A 22,681-nucleotide genomic window follows, 5' to 3' on the forward strand; every position below is an offset into this window, starting at 1 on the left:
ATGTTTGTCTACATGTTCCACGATTTTATTTTTTATAATTGTTTCCACTATTTTGCCCGGCACTAAGGTCAGGCTTACCGGTCTGTAATTCCCCGGATCTCCCCTAGAACCCTTTTTTTAAAATTGGCGTAACATTGGCCACCCTCCAATCTTCAGGTACTACAGATGATTTTAGCGACAATTTACAGATCACTAACAGCAGGTCAAAAATTTCATGCTTAGTGATAGTTAAAAAAAAAATAGCGAGTTGGGGGCGATCCCTAAATTTTGTTTTAAGTAAAATTTTGTGTATTTTTCATTTTTGTAGAAAGGAATAAAATGAGCCTTGTGGACAAATAAAAATGTGTTACATTTTTGGACCACCCTAATAAGACAGGCTCTCTCCACCTCTGGCGCCTTTGTTCGCCCCCTGTTGGTAAGGACAGATACCGGGTTACACTGTTACCTATAATTGAACTTGGGTTCCATTTTAGAATATTGAATTATCCAAGTTTCCAAGTTTATTAAAATTTTGATAAAATGCAAATCAAGATTTCTAAGCGTTTTACAAATTGTATTAAAAATAAGGGGGAAAACACTGGACAAAATAAATACAGACTAAACAATACATCACAAAGGTGAAATGATAGGAAAGTGGGGAGAACTATAATTTAAAAGTAAAGAAAACAAGAAAGGTAAACCACCAGAAGACTAAAACTGATGCAAAACACAGCCGTCCGCCTCATTTTCGGCCTGAACAAATGGAAACACATCACTCCTTTCTACCACCAACTACATTGGCTACCTTTCGAATCCAGAGTCCTTTTCAAGTTCGCCTGCATCTGCTACAAAACAGTTTTCGGTCTATCACCAAAATACCTCTCTTCCCACTTCACTATGTATCGTACCAATAAGAAATCCCGCAGAATCCAGCTGTTCGCCTTCCCCTCCATAAAATTATGCCAGCTCAAAAGATTCCTCGACAAAACCTTCGCCTTCCAGGTGGCTATGCTGAACCCTTGGCTAGCCCAAATGATGCACGAAGCCCTGACCTACCTCGACTTCAGAAAACTTCTCAAAACATACCTATTCCGCGAACAGGACCCCTGACCCTCATTCCCCCGCAATAAACCAACACCCTCCCCACCCCACCCCCTTTTCTCTCCCCCTCCCTGCCTTTGGCCCTCTTCTCCCTCCCCCTTTCCCTTCAATTCGAACTCTGATTAATTCCTACTATAACTCAAACATTTCCTTCCCCGTTGCTTGTGATTCCGACAAAATGATGTAAATCCGTGTTCAGATCGGATACTAATTTAATTGATGTGAACCGCCTAGAACTCTTTGGGTATGGCGGTATACAAGAACATAATAATAATAATAATAAAGATTATTAGATAACTTTGGCTATTGCCAAGTCTATTCAGCAGTTGTAAGCATCTCGGAAGAGGTAGCTCTTTAGATTTCACTTAAATGTATCTAAATTTTTTTCCGCCCTGATATGAAGTGGCCCGACACGTGCTGATGATTTTCAAGGATGGTGTATAAAGAAGATGATGAGATGAAGGTCTTAGGACTCTTGACGGTTCATGTGGAATTAGGAGCTTGTGAATAAAGGCTGGTTCATTAGTATTTGGGGACTTGAAGGAAACAATAGCTGTGCGATTGGTAGCCAAGGCGCACTTTTCAGCAAAGGAGTAACATGGTCAAATTTCTTCCTGTTAGTAATCATTTTTATGTATCAATTGTAATCGACGGATATCTTTTTGGCATATACCTTTATATAATGTTTTACAGTAGTCAAGTTTGGATATAATAAGAGAGTGAATTAGAATATTGAGGGATTGGGAGGGTCCAAAACGTTTGTAAGAGATCTAATCATCCCAAATCTAATGAAACAATTCTTTACTACTGAACCAATTTGTGTCAGGGCTTCTAAATCGAGGCGCCCTCTTATAGAATGATCCCTAAATGTCTACAAACACCATCACTAGGCATCCAGTCTTATGTACATGAAACCTCTTCTATGTACACCAGTGGTTCCCAACCCTGTCCTGGAGGACCACCAGGCCAATCGGGTTTTTGGGATAGCCCTAATGAATATGCATGGGGCAGATTTGCATGCCTGTCACCTCCATTATAAGCAAATCTCTCTCATGCATATTCATTAGGGCTATCCCAAAAACCCGACTGGCCTGGTGGTCCTCCAGGACAGGGTTGGGAACCACTGATGTACACAACTTGTATTTAAGAACCAAAGTCTATAAGCTAGACCAGACATGGGCAACTCCGGTCCTCGAGGGCCGGAATCCAATCGGGTTTTCAGAATTTCCCCCAATGACTATGCATTGAAAGCAGTGCATGCAAATAGATCTCATGCATACTCATTGGGGAAATCCTGAAAACCCGATTGGATTCCGGCCCTCGAGGACCGGAGTTGCCCGCGTCTGAGCTAGACCAAAGCCAAAGTTATCATTACAAAATAAGAGTCTGCACCCTAAATCCATAACCACAACAATGCACCACCAGGATGATTAGAACAGGAGATGCAGTCTCAAGTTTCCCGTGTTGCCAATTTCTCATGGAGCGGCTCTTGCTAAATAGGCTATCAGTGGCATAGCAAGGGTGAGAGGCCCCTCCCCTCATCTCTGCTCCTCCCGCTCTTTCCCTGATCCCGCCTGCCATGTCCCCCCTTCTCTTCCCTTATACCTCTAGTTGAAATTGTTGCTCGCGGCGGTCATCCATGTGCTCCTCACACCTCGTGGGCTCTCCCTCTGACATCTTTTCCTATGCGCGGCAGTCGGAAATGACGTCAGCATGAGAGCCGATGGGGTTGGGAAGAGCACATGGTTGACCGCCATGAACAACAACTTAAGAATATAAGAATTGCCGCTGCTGGGTCAGACCAGTGGTCCATCCTGCCCAGTGGTCCGCTCACGTGGCGGCCCTCCGGTCAAAGACCAGCGCCCTAACTTAGACTAGCCCTACCTGAGTATATTCTGGTTCAGCAGGAACTTGTCTAACTTTGTCTTGAATCCCCGGATGGCATTTTCCCTATAACAGCCTCCGGAAGAGCGTTCCAGTTTTCTACCACTTTCTGGGTGAAGAACTTCCTTATGTTTGTACGGAATCTATCCCCTTTTAACTTTAGAGAGTGCCCTCTCGTTCTCTCTACCTTGGAGAGGGTGAACAACCTGTCTTTATCGATTCATAGACAACTCAGCAAAAGACAAAGGCGCGCACCAACAACTAAGCGCAAGACGGAGGCGCGCGCCGAAGAAAATTACAGTTTTTAGGGACTCCGACGGGGGGTTTTGTTGGGGAGCCTCCCCAGTTTACTTAATAGAGATCGCGCCGGCATTGTGAGGGGTTTGGGGGGTTGTAAGCCTCCACATTTTACTGTAAACTTAACTTTTTCCCTAAAAACAGTAAAATGTGGGGGGTTACAACCCCCCAAACCCCCCACAAAGCCCCCACAACGCGGCGCGATCTCTATTAAGTAAAGTGGGGGGGTTCCCCAACAAACCCCCCGTCGGAGTAATTTTCTGTGGTGCGCGCCTCCGCGCTGCGCTCAATTGTCTGCGCGCGCCTTTGTCCCGGTGCACTTTTGACCTGACATGTCTTTATCTACTAAGTCTATTCCCTTCAGTGTCTAGAGATATGGGGGAAGGGAAGAGGGTGGACGAGTGTAGATGGGGAGGGATGGAAAGAGGTGGGGTGCCGGCGCCCCCTCCAATATAGTGCCCACACCACGCCACCGTAGGCTACACTCTGTTTTCATCCAATAATTTAACAAGAAGCTGTCAGGCTCTTCTTCCAGTGCACGCACAACCACGCTGTACCCTTCTTTTCCACTGCCAACTCCAGACTCCGTCCCTTCTTTCTTGCAGCACCGTATGCCTGGAACAGGTTGCCTGAATCAATATGTCATGCTCCGTCCCTGGCAGCGTTCAAATCCAAGCTAAAGGCCCACTTTTTTTGAAACTGTCTTCAACTCTTAACTCCTACTCACTGCTATCAGATACCTAGACCCAGTATAACCTCCCCAACCCTGAAATGTCCTGTCTAAATTAGATTGTAAGCTCTTCTGAGCAGGGATTGTCCATTGTATGTTAAAATGTACAGTAGTAGAATGATATCCTAAAATGGCGCTCATGTATCTTGACAGATTTCAGAACTGGTTGTCGCTCAGTTTGAAGCTACCTCCCAACTATCTTCAGCGTTACTCCGGGAATTACACCGACGACTCAGAAAGCTGGCGAGAAGTTGAGATTTCCATGTTAACTACCAAACACCAACACGAGATGGCGGACAAGAAGATCTGCGCTTCTCTCTCCAGGGGAAAGTCCTGCAGCATTGAGCAGGTGCTGAAGAAGACGCAACGGTTCCAGAGATGGATGAAGGCCAAGCGCTTGACTCCAGACCTAGTGCAGGTGTGTGTGTGTGTGTGCGCATTTCCAACATTCGGCGGGGCTGAACTTGTTTGGGTGCACAGGTATATCAAAAGGCAAGACGTCAAGATGGAAATCCTACAACTGGGCACCTTGATACAGTGCACGCACAAAATTACATTACATTACATTAGGGACTTCTATTCCACCTATACCTTGCAGTTCAAGGCGGATTACAAAAGAGCTAACTGGACATTTCCAGTGAAGTTACAACAGTTTTGGGGTGTTTGGGGTTTTTTTTGGTTACAAGGGAGGAGAGGTAGCTGGATTAATTCCGGAAGAACTTGCTAATTGGATATTAAATTGACTGTACGTTACTGTGTGACATAACAAATAGATTACAGTTAGAGTACAAATAAGATTACGTTACATTTCAGGGATCTGAATATTTAGTTGGTGTTTTGGGGAGGAAGAGATTATTTAAGTGGAGGTTTTGGGGGAGAATTGATCTAGGAGGAGGGGGAAGGGTTGGGTTAAGATATCTGGATAAATTTTTTGAAAAGTAGGGTTTTGATTTCTTTTCGAAAAGTTTTGAAGTCGCCCATTGCCGTCAACAGGTTGGAGATGGAGTGGTTAAGTTATGACAATATCTGAGTACCCAGATTCCATTATAGAATACTACCTGCTTATAATTACACAGGTAGGGCTGGTCTCAGTTAGGTCTATGACCTAGGGGCCGCCGCGAGAGCGGACTGCTGGCACGATGGACCACTGGTCTGACCCAGCAGTGGCAATTCTAATGTTCTTATGAAAGACTCTTTACAATGTGCTCAATACTCCTCCACTCAGGTCATTAGCAAAACGCTGTAACCATGTATGTGACTGCTGGGAACCATCATTGCACATGTATGTTCCCACCTGTATATCTACTCAACTTCACAAAACACCAACTTTAAATTGCAGGTATGTTTATTTGAGGTTTAGTGATATATGAAAATGTGAAATAGAGAAGGAATTACAATGATTCATATATTGTGTTATATACAGATTTCAATCAGTATTTTTCAGTTTAGGTTTTGTTTTTACCACAGACCCCTCCTGAAGAAGAGTACGAAACTCGAGTCGGGGGGCCAGGCATTGAACCATAATGGAATTAGGCACTTTTTTGCACTATTTGCACTCATTGCTTTCATTTGCACAATCTGCACTATTTGCACATGATTTTATATCCGCTGGGATTGTGACTTTAGATCACCCTGTCGTTTTATTTTTAGCGGCAGGAGTATTAAGAAGATACCGCCAGTATCAACAGGCCTTATGTTTTTTTCCCAGCTTGATCGGTCATTGAATCAGCGTATTCATGAATGGAATTAATTTTAATTATATGTAATAGATGAACTAGAGCTGTGAAATAATAAAGTATTTATATCGTTACTCATCACAGAATACTACTCATTGACTCCCTAGCAGTGTGTATATATCAGAATAAAGAGCGGCATTAAGAAAGCAAATATTTGTCAGCAAGGATAGGAGAGAAAATAGAAGTCACAGCTAAGACTGGCAGGCCTAGGGCTACCAGATGTCTTGCAAAATCTAGACATGTCCTCTTTTTAGAGGACTACATGGACTCCCGGATGGGCTTTTCAAAATCTGGCATTTGTCAGGGTTTTGGAAAGCCCCGACGAACTCCGGCCACAAATGGAGGGTCTCTGAGCATGCACGGATGATGTCACACACCTCCGCGCACGCTCCAGGCCCTCTAGACGCGACCAAAGCTCATCGCAGAAGAGAGGAGGCGGGCTGGGGGCAGAACTGGGCGGGGCTGGAGATGGGGCAGGGTTATGTGTCCGGGGTTTTCCTTTGTAAAATATGTAACCTTAGGCAGGCCCATAGCCTGTTAAGGAGTTACAGTACAAATAATACAAAGGGGTCAGATTAAAAATAATGAACAGGTTTCTATAATCATCGCTGTATTTTGTAAAGAAAATGTCATTGGAAAACAAGTAAATAAAATACAGAATCATGGCAAAACTTCTGAATGGAGTGGGGAAGGGACACGGTCTACCAACTTCAGGGACAATCAATTTATTGAAAATATATAAATAACTAAAATATATACAACATACACAAGAAATGATGCAAGCCTAAAAGAGAATCTTTTAATCCTTTTTTGTACTGGACCCTAACACGGTCCGTGTTTCGGCTTGAAAAACCTTTGTCAGGGGTATATGAATGAAGCCCAGTAGATGGCGCCAAAGTACAAAGAATACAGTATAATCTCATTATAACAGATTCGCTTATAACGGAACCTCATCTTTAGTGGACGAGGTCTGCTGGTCCTGGCCGTGCGCCTTTATAAACATGCAGAAAATCATTGCATATAGCAGACTCGCATATAACGGACTTTCAGATATAATGGACAACCAATTTGGTCCCCAGAGCTGCTTTTAGCTGTAGTTTTGTTCGGCTATAAAACACATGCAGGCTCCACCAACAATGCGCATGGCGTGCCGGTGATATAGTATCAAAATGCAGCCCAGCAGAAAATTATTTTTCTTTCCAGTACAGTATGACATAATGCTTCAACCCAGTCCTCGGGGACCACCTGGCCAGTCAGGTTTTCAAAATCTCTGTCATCCATATTCATTGTGGATACCCTGAAAACCTGACTGGCCAGGTGGTCCCCGATGACTGGGTGAATACCACTGCTTTAGAACATCTTTTAGTGTTCTGGTTTTGCAATCATTTCGTGCCGTACCAATGTTTTGCTGAGTTTTGTTCTTGATGTTGCTGATATGCTTGTGCAGTGACTGTTGTTCACGTTGTGACGTTGTTTCAAGTTGACCTAAATAAAGTTTTTAAAAATGCAACTCTGGATATAACAGACTCTGGATATAACGGACTGTTTTTCCGGGTCCCTTGAAGTCCGTTATAACGAGATTATACTGTACTTCAATAGTCTGTTAGGAGCCCGCCACTTATCGTGGTATCCAAATGAGAAAAACGCGGCGAGCGTCCGCATGAGCTGAATGGCGTCGCTGCTCATTAGCAAGCTCGCCGTGTTTTTCTCACGTGGGGGTTGTGCGTTTCCTTTCTGTTGTGGGATATAAAACTTCATAATGGTACTTGCAGGCCAACGCAGCAAAGCATGAGGAAAAGTCAAAGGAAATAATCAAAGTCTGCAATATTAACAGTCCAGAAAGTCTCTCTTAAAAATAAACGTCATAGTCTTTGGGTCATTTGCAGCAAAACTGCCAATAAGGGAAATGCCCAATAAATAGAAGTTCACGATTCAGCTGTTGTGTCTGGAAGCGAGGAGAGAACAGGAACAGACCGTTTGTGCCAGGTTGGGAGATTGTAGCAGCAATGCTTGTCTTCACTTGGGCAGTAACGAGTGCAGGGGTGACGTGATGGTGAACCCCTACTATGCTTTGCTTAGATGACACCCAAATGTTTTTTCAGGTACAGTAAAACCTTGGTTTGTGAACATAATTCATTCCAGAAGCATACTTGAAATTCAAAACACTCGTATATCAAAGCGAATTTCCCTACAGGAAATAATTGAAACTCGGACGATTCATTCCACAACCCAAAAACTTTAAGACAAAATACTATATGTACTTGTATTGCATGACCTCGCTCGTTTAGAACAGTCACTACACTCCCGCAGCGTCAGAGAGAGAAGAACCATCGGCTCAGTTGTGATGATGTGACGCGTGTATATTGTATGTACTCGTATTGCAAGAGTTTGCTTGTTTAGAACAGTCACTACACTCCCGCAGCATCAGAGAAAGAAGAACCATCGCCTCAGTTGTGACGATGTGACACATGTATACCGTATGTACTCATATTGCAAGAGTTTGCTCGTTTAGAACAGTCACTACACTCCCGCAGCGTCAGAGAGAGAAGAACCATCACCTCAGTTGTGATGATGTGACACGTGTATACCGTATGTACTCGTATTGCAAGAGTTTGCTTGTTTAGAACAGTCACTACACTCCCGTAGCGTCAGAGAGAGAAGAACCATCGGCTCAGTTGTGACGATGTGACGCATGTATACTGTATGTACTCGTATTGCAAGACCTTGCTTATTTATCAAGTTAAAATTTAATCAAATGTTTTGCTTGTCTTGCAAAACGCTTGCAAACCAAGGGCTAGATTCACTAAACAAACTGATCGTGTACCGATCGGTTTGCGAGCCCTTTGCGATCCGATTTCCCTCCGACCCAATTCACTAACCTGTGTAGCAATCCGATCCCAATCCGTGCATGCAAATGAGGGGAATCAGCATTTGAAGCAGGAAGGACGCAATTCACTACCCTTTTTTCCTGACATACCGACTGGCTGGCCAATCAAGAACCAGCGACTGTGTAAAAAACTGCTCTTCCTTTGGTGAGGCTCCACTCGGAGTACTGCCTGCCCCGACTCTTCTCTCTCTGGCTCCCCGGCTCTCCTGCTCTCTGCCGTGACCTGCTCTCTGCCTGCCCCGATTTTCTCTGGTTCCCCCAACTCTCCTGCTCTCTGCTGCCTTTCCCCGCAGTGCGAGCTCGTGATTTTAAAGCGGGGAAGTACGGCAGAGAGCAGGAGAGTCAAAAATTGCCTGCTTTTAAACGCTGGGAATCGCCCTTCCAGGAGACTCAAGGCTAGTTAAAAAACAAACAAAAACAAGCCAAAATGGACACAAAACCCATGCACAGACCATCTGCAGGGAAAGCAGATGGTCTGCGCATGCGTCAGGATCGCACACTAGCGATCCATGCGATCGGAGGGGGGGTTCCTCCGATCGCCCTCATTTTAATTTTTTTGTGTTGTGAATTGGTCGGGCCTGCATGGATCGGCCACGGATCGGGCACAGAAAGGAGTTAAGTGAATCTAGCCCCAAGTTACAAGGTTTTACTGTATTCTCCATGGACAAGCAGTATAAGTCAGCCCACTTTTGGTGACGTCATCTACGTTCCCAATTCGGAATTGCTCTCCCAGAGCTCAGGTGAGGCTTTTGGGAGCTTCATCTGAGCATGTGCAGGTAGCCCTATATATACCTGTGCTGGCCCTCACTAATCCAGTTTAGTTCATCCGCCCTTCCCAAACGGACGGATCACAGCTCTCCATAAACCCCCCCCCCAAAAAAAAAAAGAAGAACAAAAAAACCAGAAAGAAAAGAAAAGAAGAAGAATGGCAAAAAAACCCCCCAAAAAACAAAACCCAACTAAAAGCCTGCAGCAAAACTGAGTTTCAAGAAGTGCCCGGACTGCAGACGAAAAATGAGCTCCACAGACCCCCACGAGGTGTGGGTCCAGTGCCTAGGAGAAGCACACCTCATGGCAGCCTACCCTCAGAGCCTAAAAATGTCTCCTAGGGCTTGAAGAAATCGGCTCCAAATACTGCACAACACAGGGGAAGACACCTGTTCTGCTATCTGCACTGACTTTGCCTTTATCTCACATTCCTTTGCATTACCTTTCTTACCCACTACTCAGGTCTTGTCCCTTCTCCCCCCCCCCCTTCTTCCATAGGCGCCAGACAGTCTGTGTTAATTAAAAAGTAAATATGCATATTACTTCTGCTTTCCCATGTCCTTTAATGGCCCATAGACTTGATTGGCAGGCAAAAGAAAATAAAATTGAAGCAAAATATTTAATTAACATCTTTATTTCATTTTGCTTGAAAATGAAACAAGGCCGCCTTTTTCGTTGTGCGCTGCATTTGTTTTGTTTTTTTCACATGAATGCATATCCCTAGTTAACACACACACTGGATGAATTACAAATACTCAAAACATCTCTCTTGTGGCTTGCTGAAACCTCTGGAAAGCAGTCAGGATGGCTAAGCAGACCCACCGAGGACTAAAACAATTGGCTGGTCTTCTATGTGAATGATTCTGTGTTCCACTTCCGTAATTGCTCCCGGCTGCAGGGGACAGATCCGGTAAATGAATTTTACTACACAATAACTTACCAGTAACATTTATAATTGATGCATCATGGTACCGTGGTTTTATGTGCTTTTGAAATAATACATACCGGTAATTTTCCACAAATAGAGATTTGTTTAAAATATTTCAGAGAGCAGAAATATTATTTATGTTAAAAATAAACACATTTAGATTACTCTGCCCTTAACCCTTTCAGGACCAAGGGACATATTTGTCCCATAACTTTAAAATCCTATAAATTTTGATTGGGATAGTCTACAGTTCTAAATTTGATATGTACGGATTCCATATGATACTGCCTTTATGTAAACAAACTGGTTCCGACATTCATTCATTAGCGTCGTTGCTAGATTGACGAGAAGATTCACTTGCCACACTGTCCATAAGCCAGAAGTGTGATTTTTTTAAATAAAAATAATGATATTTCACAAAAAAAAATCAATTTTTTGGCATCTGCAAGCCCTTTTTACCATAAAAATGTCATCAAAACCACAAAAATTGGCCTACGATCCTTATGGTCCTGAAAGGGTTAACACAGATATGGTTAAATGGATAGTTAAGCCCGAAGGCTTCTTTTACTAAGCTGCGGTAAAAAAGTGGCGTTTAGCGAGTTCTTGTGCAGATCTTTTTCACAAACTAAGGTCATTTTTACCGTGGCTGTAAAAATGCCTTTTTTCCCCCCCATTTGTTGGATTAATGGGTTCATAGGCAGTCGCGCGTGAGACACCAGCGCGCCGACAATGGAGGGCAGACAATTCAGCGCAAGACACCAGCGCACCGCGGGAAAACTTAGTTTTAAAGAGCTCCGAAGCGGGGTGTGAGTGGGGAACCCCCCACTTTACTGCATAGTGTTCGTGCTGCTGTTGGGGGGAGTTGGGGGGGGGTTGGAACCCTCCATTATAGAGAAAACAGAACTTTTTCTGATTTTTTTGGGAAAAGTTCCGTTTTCTCTATAATGTGGGGGGCTGCACCCCCCACACCCCCCCCCCAACGGAAGCGCAAACAGTATGCAGTAAAGTGGGGGGTTCCCCCCACACACCCCATCGGAGCTCTTTAAAACTAAGTTTTTCCGCGGCGCGCTTGTGTCTTGCGCCGAATTGTCAGCGCTCGATTGTCAGCTCACTGGTGTCTGGGGTGCAATTGTCCCGTCACCCATTAATGACCATGTGCTAATGTTAAAAGATGCAGATAGCATTAAAAAAAATTGGGGAGAAATCATAAGTATTGTACCAGAGATGGTATCAAATTTATCCCCCCAAAACCTTGGGCCCCGGCCCCCTTTTATCAAGCTGTGTTAGGGTTTTTTATTGCCAGCCGCTGCGGTAAAAGCTTCAACACTATGAGCGTAAGTGAGTGAGAAGAGGGTGTGCCTGGAATAAATTACCCGAGTTTGTCCACCAAGCCCCTTCCCTTCACTTGTTTAAAAGCAGACTGAAAGCCCACCTTTTTGATATAGATTTCAATCCTTAACCCTACTCCTCTGCCCTCCAACCCAGCCTGCTTATTAACTGTTCCACTTAACTGTATCCGTGACATCCTGTTTGTCTGTCATGTCTGCTTAGATTGTAAGCTCTTTCGAGCAGGGACTGTTTTCTTTGAGACTCTGTACAGTGCTGCATGCGTCTGGTAGCACTATAGAAATAATTCATAGTAATAGTAGTAGTGTGAAGAATTTCAGTCTTTGGGAAGCAGAGCTGAGATTGTGATGTCATAATGCCTCATTCCACCAATGAGAGCCAACCTCACCAGTGATGTCACAATGGCTTGATTGTCCTGTACTCCCCTCTGCCCTCCAACCCTTAACTGTATCCATGACATACTGCTTGCCTTTGGGAAGCAGAACTGAGATTGTGATGTCATAATGCCTCATTCCACCAATAAGAGCCAACCTCATCAGTGATGTCACAATGACTTGATTGTTCTGTACTCCCCTCTGCCCTCCAACCCAGCCAGCTGATTAACCGTTCCTCTTAACTGCATCCATGACATCCTGTTTCTCTGTCTTTTCTGTTTAGATTGTAAGCTGTGTATGTCTGATAGCACTAAAGAAATAATTCATAGTATTCGTAGGCAGAATGTCCACACTACCACACACTAAGAGCCAAATTCTATAAACGGCATCCTGATTGTAGGTGGTGTCTTACCCCTGTCTAACCAGCCAATTGGGATGCATGTTTAAGAAAAACCCCCGCCATGAAGCAAGCTGCCTACATTGTGGGCATTTTCGTGAGCCTAGGGGGGCACATAGGCTAGGTGTGGGCGTAGTTTCACACAGCAGTTGCCTAAGGCAAGCTCAGGTGGCCCTAGGCTTCTCCCTAGGGCTGCAATAAGTGCCTGAAATGTAGGCCAATAAAATGCTGATCTACATTTCAAATAGACGCAGCCGCTGAGCCGATTGTGACAAGGGACTCTCCCTGCCATGATCAGTTTAGCAGTCGCTGCAGGGAACCTGTCTCCCCGCCCCACAAATTTGACCAACAGGAGGGATGCCCACTTTCCCGCCCAAATGTCCGCGGCAGGAGGAGTGGCCAATTCCTCCTGCTGTCACTCTCCAAGAGATCCCCCCAGCAGGAGGGATGCCCACTCCCTCCTTTTGCTGGCCCCATCATCTTCTAAAGCCTCCAAACAGTCCCCAACTCCACTGCTGACACTCCCCAACACCCTCCTGCCACCTCTCTTAACCCCCCTGAATGCCCCTCATACTTTAGTCTGATGGCCGGTAAGAGGGATGCCCACTCCCTCCTGCCAGCAGACCTGCCACTGGGAAATGGCAGGCCTTCCCCTTCCCGGTGCATTCTGGGATGTATTAGGGAAGGGCCTAGCCCTGATCAGCTCATATGCCTAAGGCCCCTCCCATAGGAGGGGCCTTAGGCACCTGGGCCAACCGGATTCCTAGGCCTCCTTCATTGTTTATTATTTATCTATTATTATTTGTATATAAAGGATCAGTGAAGATCCAATCCTGCCTGTGCTGTTTAATACCATAGTGGCACTTCCTGAGGGTTTCTTAATTTGTTTTCTCGCAGGGGTTGCCAAGCCCGATGCTGCGCTGCCCATCCCAGCGACTGTTAGATCGAATAGTCCGCCGCTATGCTGAAGTGCTGGATGCTGGCAGTGTCTACATGAATCACTTCACAGACCGCGACAAGCTACGTCTTCTCTTTACACTCTCCGTCAATACACACCCTATTGTGTTACAGGTAAGATGTCGTCAGAATCTTAGGTGCCATATTGGATTATAGAATATTCTGGAAAGACAATGTTATTTAAGAAATATCAAAACAATATTGTTTAGGAAATATATCTTGCAATTTTCTATGCATCCTACATAAAGGACATTGCACTAATCTAGTTGGGTTAGTACCAGTGACTGGTCCAAGATCTAAAAGTTTTCTTTGCCTAAGCAATGATGGATTCCTCTCAGTTTTCCCAGCGTTGTGAATATTTTCTTGGTTAATGGTCACGTTTGTGCCTCCCAGGATAGGTTCTTGTTGAATATAATCCCTAGGATTCTCAGTTGTGGTTCTAGTTTCAGTGGGGCATTATGCAGCATTATTTGAGTATCATCATTGGTGACTCTGGGTGAGCTTATCAGTAAAAAATTTGCTTTTTTCTGCATTTAGTTTTAGTTTCATGTTGTCAGCCATGTCAGCAACTACCTTGTTTCCCCGAAAATAAGACAGTGTCATATTAATTGTGGGTCCAAAAATACACTAGGGCTTATTTTCAGGGATGTCTTATTTTTTTCACGTACAATAATCATCTTTCCCTTCCCTTCTTCTGCTCTACCCCAATTCTTCCTCTTTCCTTTCTCCCTCCCATCCCCTTGTGCAGCAGAACCTCACTGACCTCCCACCATGAGACTGACATACCTCTGCTCTGAGGCCTTCTACAGCAGCAGGAGTGAGAGTTGCTGAATTGACAAGTCTGATTTTTTAGGCAAATCAGGCAGCACTAGTGTCAGGGATGGAGTCAGGGAGTGTCAAAGACATTTGGGGGGAGGGGGGCTTCGGGGGTCAACCTTAACTAGGGCTTATTTTGGGAGTAGGCCTTATATGACCATCAAAATGGGACATTTATTGTCAGTCCCGCCCCCAGTCCCATGTTCTTAGTGCCCCAGTGCCTCCTTCCTATGTCCTTAGTGCTCCCAGTTCCTTTTTCCCATGTCCTTAGTTCCCCCAGTTCTCATTCCCATGTCCTTAGTAACCCTTCTCATGTCTTTAGTGGCCCCATTGCTGCTTCCTGTGTCCTTAGTGACACTTCCCATGCCCTTATTGCCCCCAGTGCCTTCTTCCTATATCCTTAATGCCCTCAGTGCCTCCTTCCTATGTCCCCCCATTGCCTTCCAGCCTTTGTCCCACCCCCTCCCCCAAAGCCAGCCTGCCTCCCTCCCTCCCTGCTGTGTCAAAGCCAGCCTCCCTCCTTCCCTCCCTCCAGCACCCGATTCAAACCCCCCCTCGGGTCCGCCACCGCTGCTTGCCAGCCTCTCTTCTTACCTCCCTCCAGCACCGATTCAATCCCTCCCCCATGGTTCGCCACCGCTGCTGCTTGCCGTTCAGAAGCCTTCTTCCCAACATCAATTCTGACATTGGAGAGGAAGTTCCGGGCCAGCCAATCGCTGCCTGGTTGTCCGGAACTTCCTCTCCGACGTCAGAATTGACGTCGGGAAGAAGGCTTCTGAGCGGCATGCAGTAGTGGTGGTGGACCAGGGGGGGGGGGTTGAATAGGCACTGGAGAGAGGTAAGAGAGGCTGGCAAGCAGCAGTGGCTGTGGACCCGGGGGGAGGGGGTTGAACGGGGCGCTGCTGAAGGGAGGGAAGGAGGGAGGCTGCCTTTGGTGAAGCAGGGAGGGAGGGGAAGCGCTCACCTGTCCTGTTGGCCCCGTGCACAGCTTCGGGACACTGTCCCTGAAAACGGGACATTTTGGCGTCCCGAAGCTGTGTGCGGGGACAATGGGACAGGGGATCTAAAAATGGGACGGTCCCGTTCAAAACGGGATGTATGCTAACCTTATATTAGGAGCATCTTAAAAAATCATGCTAGGGCTTATTTTTGGGATAGGTCTTATTTTCAAGGAAACAGGGTAGATGAGTGACTTCCTATACTTATTTATTGATCTTGGGGAGAGTAGTGAGCCTTGGGGTACTCCACATGTTGACCATTCTTCCAATCTATCTCCATTCAAGTGTAAAAATGTTAGGAATCCTTCAAGCCAAGTAGGCACTTTACCATTTATCACTAGGAAGTTTAGGATCAGTAACAGGACTACTACTATTATTATTTATTATTTCTAAAGTGCTGAAAAGCATACGCAGCGCTGTACATTTTAACATACAATAGACGGTCCCTGCTCAGAAGAGCTTACAATCTAATTTAGACAGGACATTTCGGGGTTGGGGAGATTACGGTAGAGGAAATATACAGTAGGAGTTGGTAGTTCAACCACAGTGGTACTTAAACCTGTCCTGGGGAACCCCCAACCAGTCAGGTTTTCAAAATATCCCTAATGAGTATGCATGAGGCAGATTTGCATATAATAGAAATGACAGGCATGCAAATCTGCCTCATGCATACTCATTAGGGATATTTTGAAAATCTGACTGGTTGGGGGTTCCCCAGGACAGTTGGTCTAAGTCCTCCCCATTACTGCGGTAATTACCACAGTAACAATTACTGTGTCACTCTCTAGTCAGCCGGATTTTCAATACATACCTAATGAATATGCATGAGGCAAATTTGCATATAATAGAAATGACAGGCATGCAAATCTGCCTCATGCATATTCATTAGGGATGTATTGAAAATCCGGCTGGCTAGAGAGTGACACAGTAATTGTTACTGTGGTAATTACTGCAGTAATGGGGAGGCCCTAGACCAGCGATGGAGAACCTATGGCCCGTGTGCCAAGTGTGGCACGCGAAGGCCTTGCAGCTGGCACGCGCAGGGCCGCCATCAGGGCAGTACTACCAGGGGTGCACAGGAGAGAGAGCTGAACGGGGACGATGGGGGACCCGCGGGGTTAAATATAACTCGAGCCGCGAGGCTCGTCTTCTACTCCGACTGCCCTGCCGCTTACACAGTTGATCGGAAATCTTCTCCGACGTCAGCACTGAAGTTGGGGAAGATTTCCGATCGGCTATGTGTACGCAGCGGGACAGGCAGGAAATAGAAGACAAGCCTACGCGGCTCGAGCTACATTTTGCTGAGAAAGTTGCTAAGATGGGCTGGGAGACAAACGGGGAACACAAAAGGGGGAGGGAGTGCGTTTTGGACACAAGGCATGAACTTGGGAGAAAGGAAGGGAGGGAAAGAGATGCTGAGGTGGGGGAGGGAATGGGTTTTTGGACACAGAAGGCATGAACTTGGGAGAGAGGAAAGAAGGGAAAGAGATGCTGAGGTGGAGGAGGGAATGGGTTTTTGGACACAGAAGGCATGGACTTGGGAGAGAGGAAGGGAGGGAAAGAGATGCTGAGGTGGGGAGGGAATGGGTTTTTGCACACAGAAGGCCTGGACTTGGGAGAGAGGAGGGAGGAAAGAGATGCTGAGGTGGGGGAGGGAATGGGTTTTTTGGACACAGAAGGCATGAACTTGGGAGAGAGGAAAGGAGGGAAAGAGATGCTGAGGTGGGGGAGGGAATGGGTTTTTTGGACACAGAAGGCATGGACTTGGGAGAGAGGAAGGGAGGGAAAGATGCTGAGGTGGGGGAGGGAATGGGTTTTTTGGACACAGAAGGCAAGGACTTGGGAGAGAGGAAGGGAGGGAAAGAGATGGTTGTGTACACGGGGAATAGAAGAAAGGAGAATTTTTGGTCATTAGGGAGGGATGTGAGGTACAGACAGTGGCATACCAAGGTGGGGGTGGGGGCGGTCTGCCCCGGTTTTATGCCCCAAGGGGGTGCACAGCTGGCCACCCTCCAGTGTTCTCCCCTAGGCTGGCAAACTGCGTCTCTTTAGCCACTTGAGTGCCACCGCCGCCATTGGGAACAGGCCAGTGCAAGTTCTCCCTGCTTGTCCCTGTGGGGCCGACCAACTCTCGCCACTCGCGTCAATTCTGATGTCGGAGAGGACGTTCTGGGCCAGCCAATCGCTGCCTGGCTGGCCCAGAACGTCTTCTCGATGTTAGAATTGACGTCGAGTGGCGAGAGTTGGTCGGCCCCGTGGGGAAGAGAAGCAGGGCGAACTTGGCGCGGCCTGTTCCCGATAGCGGCAGTGGCAGCCTATTCCCAGTGGCGGTGGCAGCATTTTCCCCAATGGTGGTGGCATAGGGGAGGGCAAGGAGAAAGAAAGAAAGAGGGGGACAGGAAGCCAAAAAAAAAAAAAGAAAGAAGGCTGGGTGAAACAAAGAAAATGGGGCACGGACGAGAGAGAGAAAGACAGACATACAGAATGAAAGGGGGTATGGAGAGAGAGAAAAAGAAAGAAGGGGGCAGGGTGAAATAAAGAAAAAGTTTTGGGAGGGAATGAGGTCTGGAGGAGAGAAGCATACAGGAGGCTGAAAAAAGGGAAGAGATATTGGATGCCACAGTCAGAAGAATAAGTGCAACCAGAGACTGATGAAATTACCAAAGGTAGGAAAATGATTTTATTTTCAATTTAGTGATCAAAATGTGTCCGTTTTGAGAATTTATATATGCTGTCTATATTTTTGCACTATGGCCCCCTTTTACTAAACCGCAATAGCGTTTTTTAGCGCAGGGAGCCTATGAGCTTCAAAAGCAGCGTGGGGCATTCAGCGCAGGTCCCTGCACTAAAAACCGCTATCGCAGTTTAGTAAAAGGGAGGGGAATATTTGTCTATTTTTTGTATAGTTGTTACTGAGGTGACATTGCATAAAGTCATCTGCCTTTGAAAACCTGCGGAATATAAATGATAATTAACATTTTCTCTGCGTACAGCGTGCTTTGTGTTTTTAAAATTTTATTGTTGGTAGATCATTTTGACTTGGCCACAAAGGTAAGGGGGGAGGGAGGGGAGCTGCTGAAAGAGTCTACCTTGACATGGTTGCAGGCTTACAAATCTTTTGGTCAAAGAGTGCGGCGACAGAGAAAATATGTGTGTATTCGGCCATGAATGAAATCATTAAAACATTATAAATTGCCAATAAATTGAAATGAAAACCAAAGGATTGTGAATCAAATTGATCTCTCTGACAATACAAAGATTCCAACCTTTAAAATGATGTTACATAGTTCAGGCAACTTTATAAAGAGTTTTTAGATACTAAAATCTTGTTATTAAGGTTTAATTGATGTGCTGGCACTTTGAGAAAATTCTTTGGTTTTGTGCGGCAGTTTGGGCACTCGGGCTCAAAAAGGTTAGCCATCACTGACCTAGACCAACTTTCCCGGTATTACCTCTTTAGTGCTAGACTGTTCCACAGTAGTGCTGCAGGAACAGGAAGCACTGCCATAGAAATGGGGCCAAACCTACCTTTTAACATCCCTGGTGGTCTAATAGCTTCTTTGGGGACAGGAAAGAACCCAACTCTTTCCTACCCCTACTGCCACCAGGTCTTTCTTCATGTTATTCACACCCACCCTAGGTTTCTACTCTGTTTGCAGATTTTGGTATCATCCACAAAGAGGCAATCTTACCTGACAGCCATTGGCCTTGATACCCCTGCTGCTTATGAAATTTTTACCAGCAGTGGTATTGCTTTACTTTTTGGGGGGTATCTTTTCTGGCAACATCCTTATGAGCTGGGCATCCTTTTGGAGGGGAGGGGTTTTTAAGTCTTATAGGTTGATTGATTTGCTTGGTTGCCAAGGCTTATACTGTATACGACCTTCCTAGTAGCCAGACATCAAAAAATGATTTACAGCACATCATAAAAGAAGTTGTTACAACCTCCCAAAGCAGTTTAATTTTTGTACGATCACTGAACACTGGATACCCCTCACCTACAACTAGAAGATTGTGTTCTATATTTGGAATGGCAATTCCTGTCTCCGTTGCGTTTGGATCATGTTTTGAGTATCAAGATACCTAGGCTTTATAAGGACAATAAAATCTTAGTTTCCACGTGGCAAACATTAAAATTTATAATAACTTAACACCAATTCATCAGTCCATGTGCCAGTCCCTATGGTTGAACTCCAAGATTCAAATTGGTGGATAGAAGGTCATTTGGAAGCATTGGATGCAGGCAGGTATACGAACATTGGATGATGTGATTTCAAATGGGAAGATGCTTGAGTTTTTCATGACTGCAACAATCTTTTGGTATTTCGATAGTCCCAAACATTTAAATGGTTGCAGTTGAAGCAGGCTATTGAGAAAGGGTTCTCTGAATGGCGAAATTTAAAAGATCAGTATAGTTTGCCGGTCTTATGCTTCCAAACAGATTTCCTCAGACATCAGGCTGCCCAGTGGTATAAATTGATATCTGAATTTGTGAATAAAAAGCCAAAAACTAGTCTTGAAGACATTTGGAGCATTGAGACAAAGTAGATTTCTGCATCTCAATGGCCATGAATTTGGAATTGGAGGATGAGGTGTACAGCATCAGCATCTATGAGACAGACTTGGTTTTTCTTGTTGCGTAAATCTTTTTGGACCCCTGTTAGGCTTCAAAGGTTAGATAGTTCTAAGTCTAATAGATGCCGGCACTGTCATCTTGATATAGGGACTTTGGATCATTTGCTATATTATTGTCCCCTGATACTCAGATTCTGGAAATCCATTTGGGGTCAAATTATTACGATATTGGAAGTTCCACTTTTGTTATCTTATGATATAATATTGTTAGGAACGATACTGTTACCTACGAAACCAACTAATGCAAACCAGAATAAATTGTTCCTCATCATGACAGGAGTAGCTATGCAGCTGATAATGAAAAGCTGGAATAACTTAAATTATAGTTTCTGGTGGGAATCATTATGCCAGATTTATAAGTTTGAAAACATTAATTCTTTGCAGAGGGGACACCATAGCAAATTCAAGAAAATTCTGGGCCCGTTAACAAATTATTGCAAGTTATGAATGTGACTTATTATTAACATTATTTCCCTTTGATTCACGAAAGATTGTTATACACATCCAGGTGGGGGCAGGGGGAGGATTAGGTTGGGGGAGGGGCGGTTAAACAGCTTTATATTATTTGTTGGAATATGTTATATTACTTGATTTGTTCATATGTTTGCACCTAGGTATTTTGATGTCAAAAACAAATAAAGGAAAAGAAAATTGTGTTCTTTGACAAAGATTCTTTGTCTTCCTTGCTTGTAGATCTTCCCAGGAGCCGAGGGGTGGCCCTTTCCAAGGTATTTAGGCTCCTGTGGTCGCTTGATGGTCAGCACGAGCACTAGACCTCTCCATGAGTTTTATAGCTCTGCTCCAGAGGTGGCGGCAGACCTGGCCCTACCAGCTCCTTCACATTATTCACTCTATGGGCAGCAACGACCTGAACTACCTTTTTTTACTTCTCCCACCTTGACAACGGCACCTTTGGTATATTCAGTGATGGGCGTTTGTTTATAAGAGATGGCAGCACTCTGGGAGTATTGACACACAGGTAAGGTACCTTCTGCTCTTTCAAAGATCATCAAGAGTGGCAACCAAGTCTCTCTAAAGAGGACATGTCAGATTTTTGTTATCGGGGCAAGGACAAGGGTGGCTTCTCTTTTACAAATAGTTGTTACTCCTATGACGACAACTGATGTTCTGTAGCCTACGCCTGTGTATTGGGATCTCTGTTTCTTGATGTATGGACTGTTTGTCCTTTGTTCATTTGCCCTTCTATCCCCACCCTCCATAGTTTATTAACTTTAGGCGGGGCCAACCTTCATGTCCAGCTAGGTCTCTACAAAGCAACTAAAATGAGATAGTTGTAATTAATGCGCTCATTGACCAAAGTTGAAGACTCACAACTGGACAGACCAGATGGGCAGGGCAGGATTAACCAATAGGCCAAGTTGACACGTGCCTAGGGCCCCGAAATGGTCAGGGGGGTCCGATGAAGGAAGGCATCAACATTGTTTTTTCCAAACAGTGATGGGCCCCTCCAGCATTGATCGGCAACGTGGCCCCCCCCACCCCCTGATCGGCACACGTGGGCCCAACCCCAATCGGCAACGCAGACCCCCCATTGATGGAAAGTAAGATAAGCAAGCAACGAGGGTAAGAAAGGCAACAGGAACTGTAATTGTGCAAGCAGTGCTGCTTGCCCAAAGCTTTCCTCTGACGCTGCTTCCTGTTTCCCCTGGGTTGCATGGTGGGGTGGGGCGGGGCAAGGGGCCCAGTGTACTTTTGTGCCTAGGGGCCCTCAACAAATTAATCCTGCCCTGCAGATTAGGCTAAGTGTTTTTTTTACTGCATTATATACCACTTACTTAAATTAATTCTGTTATCAATTAATGTTATATCACAACTGTCTGTTTGTGCAAGAGTTGCTACAAAATAATGTCAAAAACAATGCCTAAAAAAGATGCCTTTATTCTCAAAATCAGTCCCAATATCCGGATCCTGAATAAAGTAGTGCTAATGTGGCATTCATGATTTGCAGTTTTGCCTGGAGCAAGGGTTTCATACCCCAAATCTCTTAAGCTATTCAATTCAAACCTTAATGCAACGGTGATGAAACGTAGTAGACAAGATGACAGACGCAGACCCATTATTATTGCATATTCTAGGGCAGTGGTTTCAAACTCGCGGCCCGCCCAGGTATTATTTTGAGGCCCCTCCGGTTATTATAAAAGAATGATTCTTTATGGAATCTTGTGCCTTAAGTGTCCGGCAGTCACGTTCTGGAATGTTGCCCGCCTCACTGCTGTAACTTCACGCAAGCGCTTTCCCGCATCTGTACTCAATTATGAGGTGGGGGAGAGGAACATCGCATACAGACGCAGGAAAGAGCTTGCGTGAGGTGACAGCAGTGAGGCGGGCAACGTTTGCAGAACGTAAGGTAATACTGGAGGAATGTGCATGCTTGTGCATGAGTCCGGTGCTGGAGGAGGTGAGAGCTGAAGGCGGTTGCGGACACAATCACTGGACAGTTTAAAGCACAAGTCTTTCCATAAAGAATCATTCTTTATAATACCAAACTAGTTGGTCCAAAATCCTTATCTCTTGCAGTTACATAGTAACATATAGATGATGGCAGATTTAAGACCTGAATGTTCCATCCAGTCTGCCCAACCTTGATTCAATTAAAAATTTTTTATATTTTTTCTTCTTAGCTATTTCTGGGCAAGAATTCCAAAGCTCTACCCAGTTACTGTGCTTGGGTTCCAACTGCTGAAATCTCCGTCAAAACCTACTCCAGCCCATCTACACCCTCCCAGCCATTTAAAGCCCTTCTCCAGCCCATCCTCTCCCAATGGCTATATACAGACACAGACTATGCAAGTCTGCCCAGTACTGGCCTTAGTTCAATATTTAATA

The 22,681-nt window shown here is 45.2% G+C and overlaps 1 protein-coding gene across 1 annotated transcript in view; it reads left to right on the forward strand.

The window, feature by feature from the left end:
• The window catches only part of DIPK2B (divergent protein kinase domain 2B), a 40,682-nt gene that overhangs the window by 12,018 nt on the left and 5,983 nt on the right, over nucleotides 1-22,681 (forward strand). The window contains 5 exon segments of the mRNA XM_033949541.1: nucleotides 4,145-4,409; nucleotides 13,326-13,499; nucleotides 20,528-20,659; nucleotides 20,661-20,711; nucleotides 20,713-20,818. Coding sequence (XP_033805432.1) covers nucleotides 4,145-4,409; nucleotides 13,326-13,499; nucleotides 20,528-20,659; nucleotides 20,661-20,711; nucleotides 20,713-20,818 — 728 coding nt within the window.

The sequence above is a fragment of the Geotrypetes seraphini genome, chromosome 6 (assembly GCF_902459505.1).
Source record: "Geotrypetes seraphini chromosome 6, aGeoSer1.1, whole genome shotgun sequence".
NCBI lineage: Eukaryota > Metazoa > Chordata > Amphibia > Gymnophiona > Dermophiidae > Geotrypetes > Geotrypetes seraphini.